Source organism: Scleropages formosus, chromosome 17 (genome assembly GCF_900964775.1).
Source record: "Scleropages formosus chromosome 17, fSclFor1.1, whole genome shotgun sequence".
Classification (NCBI taxonomy): Eukaryota; Metazoa; Chordata; class Actinopteri; order Osteoglossiformes; family Osteoglossidae; genus Scleropages; species Scleropages formosus.
This window is the reverse complement of record NC_041822.1, coordinates 27252404-27262738: the sequence shown is the minus strand read 5'-3', so window position 1 is coordinate 27262738 and position 10335 is coordinate 27252404. Positions and strand designations below refer to the sequence as shown.

General features: G+C 47.3%; 1 protein-coding gene across 1 annotated transcript; it reads right to left on the bottom strand.

The window, feature by feature from the left end:
- Positions 1–746: 746 nt before the first annotated feature.
- On the bottom strand, positions 747–9232 carry poli (polymerase (DNA directed) iota). The gene is given in 11 exon segments (XM_018731765.2): positions 747–1683; positions 1686–2118; positions 2480–2685; positions 3377–3513; positions 4394–4485; positions 5159–5337; positions 5448–5684; positions 6297–6443; positions 6538–6702; positions 8408–8527; positions 9113–9232. Coding segments are annotated over 11 exon segments (1890 nt in total). The 5' UTR covers positions 9177–9232; the 3' UTR covers positions 747–1573.
- Between the last annotated feature and the right edge of the window lie 1103 nt (positions 9233–10335).

Here is a 10335-nt window from a genome sequence, read left to right as displayed (position 1 = left end):
GTGGTTTTCAACTCAACAGCCAACCAGTGTGAAAAGCATCTTTGTGAGGCACAGAGTGAAAGGTGTGCTGATGCCACCATAGGGGGCCCTCCTCACCACCCTTTCCACGTCTTGCAGAGCTCTGACTGAATTGGACCGCAAGAGTGCGGTCATTGGCTGGCTGACCAGGTCAAGGAGGAACGGAGTCTCCCCAAGTCCTGTCCCTTTGGGTCCCCAGACGGAGCTGCCAGTCTGCTCGTCAGCTGTGGTCCTGTGACTGCAGCTTTTTAACGGCCACTTAATCACTTCTCTGCGATGATGAAGAGCTACAGTGCAAATGCCCATTAAATGGCAATATAATCTCTATCGGTAACAATAACCCATCTTTACCTGATCTGTACAGTTTGCTCACTCATTTTAATTCTGCTGATGATGTACAGTAGGGTCCGGATTATCCGGCCTAAAGAGGAGAGGGGCTGGAAAAGAAAAAAATCCAGACACTAAAGAACCATTTGTAATATGAGCTGTATTTGAAAATAGATTGGTGGAGAGGCTCAGTAATTAAATAGAAAGCTACAAAAACTTCAATTTATTATTCATTAGGGTTCCGAATAACTGGGACTCTACTTTCATTTACTTTGATTCGTATGTCATTCCAAAGAAGTGTCTAGTGAATAAATATTAATGTTGAGACCAAAAATATGAAAATGGCAATTTTCTAAAAGAATATTTTAATGTGCAAAACATTACACAAATGCAAACAATGACAATCAAATCAGATTTTTGCTCATTGGTAATAAAAAGCTAATCTCATGCTGTCATTGTGCCAATTAATCTTTTCCCATATGCTCTTGTCAACGGCATCCATTCATTTACATTTTTTACTATTTTTTTCCAAACTGCAACTATTTACAAATTAACTGTTTAGCAGTTTTTTTAACCTCAGAAGACTGATTTTGCAAAGTGTCTCCCCCTTTTTTTAAAAACACGTTGACAATAAAGCACCATAATTTAAGAGCACACATGTGATTTGTTGCTTCTTTACCAGGTGAAACACCTGGGAAAAAGTGCAGGAAACAGGTTCAGTGAAAGCACTTAATAGAGTTGAACTGTGTGCTGCTCTGGTTCACTGGAACACAGTTCCTGGACCCAACTGTGAAAACACTTAGAAACCTGCAAACACACAACAACTAGACTGGAAAAACGGCTTCCCTTCACATCAAAAGGACATTTATTCAACATTATACATTTTCTTAGAGGAAAAAGCAAGCACAACTGTAATAGTGTTGACAATCACCTTGAGGAATTAACCTCCAAAGTTTTAAACATTTTAACATTATTACGACACATGTTCTCTTGACACAACACGCAGCACACGGGACCCTAGCGGTGTGTTACTTGAATCCTGGATCGCATCACTCTTCCCCTCCCAGTGGATGTGACAGCAGCACCATCCAGCTGAGGAGTGCTGCTGCGAGGAGGATGGTATACAGGCTGGGCAACGGAACTGGTCGCTCAGGCGTGTGTGCGTGAGAGAGAAGAGAGTGTCCATAGCGTAGAGAAGTGTGAATCACACCACACTGCCTTATCAGCCTCAGGAGGGCTTGAAGTACCTCAATAAGTTGTTTGTCTGGCTGCTGCTTGCCGTGGCCAATTTTGACCCCCTAGATGCAGCAGGGCGCCCGTGCCTGGCGGAGGCTGCATCTTGACCGCAGACGTCTTGCGCGTCCACTCAGAAAGCAGCTCCCTCTGCAGCTCCGGAGGAAGCTCTGCAAACACCTGGGGGTCGATATGTGGAGGCACATCACACACTGGGGAACGGGACTCTGTGTGCAGCTCCACAGGGTGGCGCTGCTGCAAACACTCAGAGGAAGAGAGGTGGAGCCCTGTGACAAAGCCTGGCTCTGAATCTGAGGGTCCTGCTGAGCTGGGACATCGCAGGACAGTGTCCACCGTTGAGCTGGACAGCAGCTCCTTTTGAATGTCAGCAGGAAGATCCCGAAACACATGGGGGTCCACGCCAGCAGGGGGGGTAAGAGACACATTGTCACACACACAGCTGGAGCCCAGGTGTCCATCCTGAGGCCTCCCCCCTGTTGTCAGTCTGCCACCTGAGTCCATGTCCTCAAACAGCGCGCCCTGTGGAGACACAGGCTTCATTACTTCCTGTACCAAAAGCAACCATAAATCCCTTGGGAACAATCAATGAAACAACTGAAGTAGGTACGCACTGAGACTGCTGGTAAGAATAAAACAATAAACCATAAAATGTATTCAACAATTAGAAGAAACATTTGTAACATGAGGAACCATGTACAGGGTTGCAAAAAGTGTAAACTGGAGTACTAGTATACTACTAAAATGACCTCCATACTCATTTAACTAACCAACTACATCACAGTGCCCGCGAAGGTATTTTGTTCATTCGGACAGAGGTCTCCACACGCATGTCAATGACATGTGACAGGAAGTGCTTTTAAGCATGACAGGAAGTTCTTGCCTGAGAGGGGGAGTCCATTCTTCGTTTGTGAGGAGACTCGTGGGCAAAGAAAGCCTGGATGGAGCCCCTTTTGGCTGTGCAGGGGGACTGCAGGTTGCTGAAGCACACACTGAGCAGGGTGAGGTGGAATGGAACGCGCGTGTCCACCATTCTGTGAAAAAGTTTCATGGCGAGCTTTACCAGAGGGCCCAGAGCATCACCACCTCCTGCTTTTGGAAGAGGAAGGAGGAAACAAAAGATTGAAAGAAGAGAGAAAGGCAATAAAATCAGCAACCACAGCTGATGTAGGCTGAGCTCCTGTGTCCTGGAAATAAGGAACAAGAATGAGCCACTGAGACAATTCGGGGGTCAACTATGAATACAAAGGACTGGCAAATAGGGACAGCTGGTAGCGTAGTAGTTAGAGCTGCTACCTTTGGATCCAAAGATTGCAGGTTCGACCCCCACCTCCGGCTGTAGTACCCTTGAGCAAGGTACTTACCCTAAAATTTCTCCAGTAAAGTTATCCAGATGTATAAATGGGTAAATGATTGTAAGCTTGCAATAACTGTATACTTCACATTGTAAGTTGCTTTGGAGAAAAGCATCAGCTAAATTAAATGTAAATTGTTACGATTACATTTATATTTATTCATTTGACACATTTCCACAACTCATTCTAAACCCAGATTAAACTAATAATAATTACAAAAAATATTCAATATCTTATTAGTTGCCAAAGCTACTTACAGTGATTCACCCATTTATAGAGAGGACAATTTTACTCTATCAGTTCAGACTAAGCACTCAGACCAAGGTCAATACAGGAGCAAGTGGAATTCAAACGTTGCACCTGCATATTACAGGATAATGGCTCCACGTAGTGTGTGCTGACAGAGCCTATGGCAAGTTACAGACCTGAGCGGATCTTGTGGCCCAGGAGTCCTGGGACAGGACACTGACGACTCTCCCGGTTGAACCACTTGTTGACGGTGCGAGAGAAGCGCCGAATGGTCAGGCGGAGGGTGCGAGGGGTCCTGCCGTCCTTGTGCATTCTACGTTACCACACAACACAGGCACGTCATCTAGAAGCCTTAGGGGAGGTCCCTGAGCCCACAGATCACTTGGAGGAACCTCTGCCCTCACAGACGCAACTACTCACAGAAAGATCATTTTCACCATTTCCTACACTTTAGAATAATGGCAATCAGAATTACAAAATAAATATGGATTTATTCAGTGACCCAAAAAAACCTTAAAGCAAAAGTATCATATTTTAGATTCTTCAAAGCAGCCATTCTCTGTGAACCGGTTTCATGATGAGCCACTTGGGGCGCATCTCCAAAGGCCTCAAAGGAGTTCCGCATGCTTTTGGCTGCTTTTCCTTAACCATTTGGTCCAACTTATTCCAAACCATCTCTGTTTGGTTCAGGTTCAGTAACCCTTTCCAACTTTACTCTGAAGTTGTAAATGAAAACTACCTGTCGAGGGGAATTACAAAAAAGAAGCTGAAAGTTTTGTTTTGGAAAGAAATTCATACGTGACCATTAACGTCACTATTTCTACTTGCTTTGAAACAAATTTCAGTCAGAAGCTGTGATATATTAGCTATAATATTCAGTCACAAGCCTTCAGATCAAGATGTCTTTAAGATTATGAAAAACATTTGATCTGGTCCCGAAAGACCACAAACGTTAATTCTCATTTCAACTGATTATCACGTTTCCCTGTTGCTCTCAGTACGAATTAAAGACTAACTCAGTATGCAGGGCTGACCGGGTTACTATCCCGAGACACAAAATATCTAGCGAGTCTGGTCTGTCCTTGTGCTCCAGCCCTTCAGGATCAACAGTCCATTGCACTGGACTCGAGGGAAGGTGTTAGCGCATTGCATACTTGAGACACACTGAACACGCAGGAGTCACAGAGTCCCACCTGTCCAGTAGTGTGATCATGAGCTCTTCAACCTTTTTCTTCACCTCCACTTCCGTGGACACCTTCTTGAAGGAGTCCTCGTTGCTCAGAGACTGCGGTGAACACAAATACAGGCACAGGAGGAGAGCCATTTGAAACGGTATTAAAGGGGCACAACTGATGCGGTCAGTGTTTATGCAGAGCAAGTTGTGCAGAAGATGTGCTAAAACATCTCCAAAAACAATCTGGTTGGGTTCCAAAACAGAGAAATACAATAAAAATGTACAGATCTGAACTGAAGACAGGTTCTCCTGCGCTGCACAGCTTGTGCCACGTTCATTCCCTCCTCACATCCCGAGATGTAGGAGTGATTTGCTACCATGAACCTGACACATACCGCCTGTGAAACTTTTGAACGGGATCCATAAACAACCAGCATTACAAAGAGCAAAGCAGACACAGTGCCTTCAGGAAGTCTCCAACCCAGTCTCATTTCTCATCTGCTGTGGTGCAAGGTCAAAATATGTATTCATAAGGTCAAAAAATTTAACGGATAATTACTGACCCCTTTGTACTAAAGGGAGAAACAAGACTCCAGCTACACGTCATTTTCAGGCTGTCTTCGTAAACGAAGGGTGACTGCTGGCGACGTAACCAGGAAACCTCAAATGGTGGATCCTAACACTTAATGACAAGAGTTCACTCTCAGCACACATCCACAGCACCTGAACGAGGAAGGAGGCCCACTTGGCCCACAGTACCACTGAAGATCGATGCCACTTGTACCTGCGGCGGTCTACTGGGGGTCACGGGCGATGGGTCCACGCCGAGACTCAGGCTGCGCACGCGTCGGGCAGCTGCTGCTCCCAGCTCCTTCTCGAGCTCCACAAGCGGAACCCGGTGCAGGTCCTCCAAGGTGCATAGCCCCAGGGCCTCCAGCCGACAGGCTGTGCGGTAGCCGATCCCTGGAGAGAGGGCGAGGTGCACCGTCACTCATGTCACCACTCCGATCGGCACCAGCGCGAGCAGTCCCTCGACAACGGTGAGCGTGGTGGCGGCGGCTTCTTCTCCTCACCGGGCACCGCATGTGGACCCCTCAAGCTGCCCAGCAGGTGCGCTGTGCTCTCCGGCAGCAGCGTCGTCTGCTGGTTGGGCTTAAAGGCACCTGACACCAGCTTGGCCAGAAGCTTGTTGGACGCGACCCCAGCGCAGGCTGTGAGGCCCAGCTGCCTGTGGACAGTGGCTCGTATCTCTGCGGCGATGTGGGATCCCAGGGCGAGCCGGCGGTGGTCCTGGACTCCGGTGTCGAGGGCTGTGTGGACACAACATGTGCAGCTGCTAGACCATGTGGTGTCAGCGAGCAGACAAGTGGTCATGTGCCAATCTCCCGAGGCTCTAGGATGTCATGTGTCCAGAGTTTGGCGTACAATTTCACTGCACTGGACCTTGGACAGAGCTTATGTTAGTCTTTCTCCTGCTGTTTGTTAGCAATTAACTCCCTTTTGATGCACAGCAAATGCACACATATAGTGATTTATTGCACAAGGAAAAACCACAGGAGGGGAAACTCATAAGTTCACCAGACTATGTACAGTAAGCTGTGATTACAATCACCTCCATCGCTACCAACGCCATCATTCGCATTGTTTTCATTTCCAACTGTAGCCATCAGCCTCTCGGTCTTTCTTCACGTTTGCCAAAGTGCCCCATGCCACTGCGTAGGAACACCACAACCCGCAACACCTCCCAACTTCCCATCGACCATGTCACATCAACCTCCTTCTTCACAGAGGTACAACCTGTGGGATCTGCAGAAAATTACACTACAACACCATGCTGAAGGTCAGCTAAAAAAAAAAAAAATGGAATGTATTTATGTGAGAAGTTCTGATTTACACAGAGCCGTATACATGACTGAACTTACACTGACAGTCGTACACGTGACCGTTGACTGAAATGTCAGCGGGTTTTGTCTCCTGCTTTAGTCTGCTCTCCACCAGCTCTGTGACATCCATGAAATTCTCGTCAAACCCCAGTCTCTCTACTTGGTGGCAGAACTTCTCCAACAGCGCTGCAAAACAATGGATCCACTGGCTGGGATGAGAGAAGAAGCACAGCAAAAGTAACGTATGACGCTGTAGGGACACCTGCAGAGCGTTAATCACCTGTGACGCTGTAGGATGCCTCCCTGTAGCGGGTCAGGTCTTCTCCACTGACCAGTACCAGCTGGGGACACTTCTCCTTGGCGTCTGTGACGAGCATCATCTTCTTCACGCCGTGCTGCCTGGCCACATAGTTACACGTGACGATGATGTACTTCTGCTGAACACCTGAACACAAGATTTCTTGTCACTACGCTACTTCGGTACTCATTTAAACCCAATGTACATAAATTTTATGAGCATATCAACTCCTCCTCCTCATCCACGTTCTAGGTAGGAAAACATATCCAGATGTTAAAATGTATAACACTTTGAAAGTGACACAGGTAATCTTTGCTTCAATACACACTTAAACTTTAACCATAAACTTTAGTTTTCAAACAATCCAATGGAATATTTCAAAAAATATGCTCTGTCACATCAAGGAGCTTAAGAAACAATAAACCAAATACAGCCGTCCCATTAGCCTTATTACATCATATTTAGCTCCTAAAATTTGGTAGTAACGTCTCCGAACAAACACTTCACCTGCTGTACGGCAACATCAGCACCATATTTCCTACCAAGTCGCGCAGCATGTCTCTCTGTGACTTCTTTACCAAAACATTGTTTTATTTATGCATTGTAAGTCGCTTTGGAGAAAAGCATCTGCTAAGTGAATAAATGTAAATTTAGAGAACATTGTTTGTGATTACTTTTAACAATTGCCAACAAGCCAAAACATGACTTATTATTCCTCAATGAATACTTTACGATGTTAACATGAGTATTAAGTAATCACTTGTACTGTTTCATTTTTAAATTATTGCACTGTATCTTAATCTATATCAATATTACTTTCACACACGTGAAAAAATACAACAAAGCCCTATTATACACCATAACATTTGAATTATATTACATATATGTTTATTCATTTAGCAGATTAGTTTCTCCAAAGCAAATTCTGTTGAACACTATGCAGTAATATCAGGCCACACCTTACACTTACACTCCCAGATACTCTACTTACAATGACTCATCCATACACCAGTGAAACACACACACACACACACACACACTATGTGTGGGGTTTTTTTTTTTCCTTAAAAGAGTCAATCTACCTGAACAGCATATCTTAGTAAGCTGATGTTTATTTCATGTTTTTTTATATTTATAGCTCATTTGACTCTTTTCTCCAGAGCAACTTGCAGTATTTCAGCCTTTTACTACATTTATTCATTTCACAGACGCTTTTCTCCAAATCGACTTCCAACGAACTCTATGTAGCGTTATCAGCCCACACACCTTATTCACCGCGGTGACTTACACTGTTAGGTACACTGCTTACAATGGGTCACTCATCCGTACATCAGTGGCGTGCACGCACGCACGCACACTCTCTGCCACTCGCACACTATGGGCGAACTTGAACAGCATGTCTTTGGACTGCGGGAGAAAACCGGAGCACCCGGAGGAAACCCACGCAGACACGGGTTGAACATGCAAACTCGACACAGACAGAGCGGGGATCGAACCCACGTCCTCTCGCACCACCCAGGCGCTGTGAGACTGCAGCACTTCTCAAGTGTGCCGCCCATTAATAGGTCGTGCATCTTTACGGCTCTCATAACGCAGCAGAAGGGGATTTTGAGGTAATGACCAAGATGCGCTTACAGCTGGGCTGCCCGAAGGGAACCCCGCGTTACGTGGAGAACCACCTGCAAATACTTTGAAACGTAAACTCCGCAGTCTGGAGCACTTGTGACTTCCGCACCGCGTCAGCCGCGCACTCAAATACGTGCGCAAAGGGGAAAGCGGAGCGCAAACCGAGTGGGAAACGTTTGTTTCAACCAGAGCCTCCCGGGTGAAGAAGCCGTTTCGGAGACGTCACCTAAGGGGACGGCGCGCAGGGCCGGGTTCCGAATCATCTCCACCTGAGCGTAGAAACAGTCCATGTCCAAGTGTAGCACAACCCGGCAGGGGCCTTCAGCCGCATCGCCGTCCTGGGAGCCTGGCGGAGAGCAGGACGAGAGTCGCACGGGGTCACACGTTGCCTGGGCTGGACGGACAGCACCGACAAGGGCTCTGAAGGACAAAAGAGCTCGGGGGTGGTGGACACACAGCAGCAGTTAAAGTACTTACCTTGGCTTGTACTCAATGCTCCTGCCTGGCGAACAACCCTACTGTACACAGTCACAGTGCCCCAACCCCGGAGCCCCACTCGAAGCAGGCCCCCGTGGGGGTGAGATGATGGATCAGAAATGTAGGATTAGGCTGAACTCTTACTCTGCAGTCAGAATCCAAGAATGCAGCTCGGAAACATCCCTCGTCGGGGGGGGGAATTGAACTACGTAGGTCACGTGTGTCTAATAAAGTGGCCACAGAAGAGCGAAGGAGCAACGCCGGGAGTCTCGCGGAAACTGAAGGTCCAAACAAGCAGGAGGTGAATTAAGGGAGGAGCGGCAGAAAACCGAAAACTAAGTTAAGCACGGCGTGTGTGTGGTGTGTGTGTGTGTACGAGTTTGCTGCTCGCAAGGCTTCTCTCTGTGCCGGCGGCGTCTTCGGAACCGCGTTATCACCTCGCTCGCCACAGTACCTGTGTCCACGCTCCTCCACGCGCCCTCGTCCTCAGACGCGCTTCTAGAAAGTTCGTCCTCCATCGAGGCAGCGCGACAGGCCGCCGAGCTCTTCTTCGTCGGACAAACGGCGTGTTGCGCGCAGTTCCCCTCGGCGGCGCTCGAACGATGGCGCCACCTGCAGGGCGGGAGGACGCAGCGCCGTCGGAGCCAAACGAGAGAAAGAAACCTCTGGAGGTTCGAGTCACGAGTGGCAGCGGCTGCATCAGGTGCTCCGTCGCTGCTTTCTCTCGCTCATCGTTGTCTCCTTACAATGAGACGCGAGGAGGCCGGTGGTCACAGCAGCGCTCCGTGCCGAATGAAGCTGATGACCACCTGACGCGAGGGAGCGAGGGAGCGAGGGAGGGGCAGCCACTACTTCACCACTCACTACTCCACTCACTCACTGGCACTTGAACCTGGAGTCCAGAGGTTTCTTTCGCTCCCTTCAGTTGGGTTAGGGTTTTTTTTTTCTCCCCCCGTGGCCAGTAGGCATACGTAACTTAAGTTTTAATAAGTGCACGGATAATGTATTACTCTAGTATACAGTCAACTTGTCGTGTTTGTGTCTTCATCTTCCCGGGCTTTGTTCAGCCTCTGTCTGTGTCACTCACTCACTGTGTGCTCCAAAAATAAATTTACTTGAAGTCAGTAATTTCTAAGGTTTAATGAATAAATGTTTTTTAAATATTTTAGCAGGAGCCCATGACGAAAGCAGAACAAATACATGTGATGGTGACCTTTTGATTTCGAACACATTACGATCGATCTTGTGCTGTGGAGCTTCGGCTGAACACGACTCACGTCAAACCTCCAGCCTCCCACCTGTGAGCGTAACTTACGGCAGTCCGGCGGATGCTTCTTTCTGCTCTTCCTTCAGGCAACACCAGGCTCATGACACTGTGACATTTGATATAAAATTTTATTTATCAAAAAGAAGATGCATCATTAAAAGAAAGGTCACATATAAAAAAGGAACAGCTGAATGCTCTACAAAACCAGCTGTGGCACAAGATTATTGTGTTCAAACAGCCAGTGCTTTTCCAGAAATGCACACTACGTACTGTTTGGATGTGTCTACTTTGGGCAATGGATGAACTCAACATTTCAGAGTAATTTATTGTACTCGTACTCAGAAACGTCCTCGGGTTTGGTTTGTGGAACCCAGTCGGTTACCCGTTTCCCTTCTGCATCTCCCCTTCAG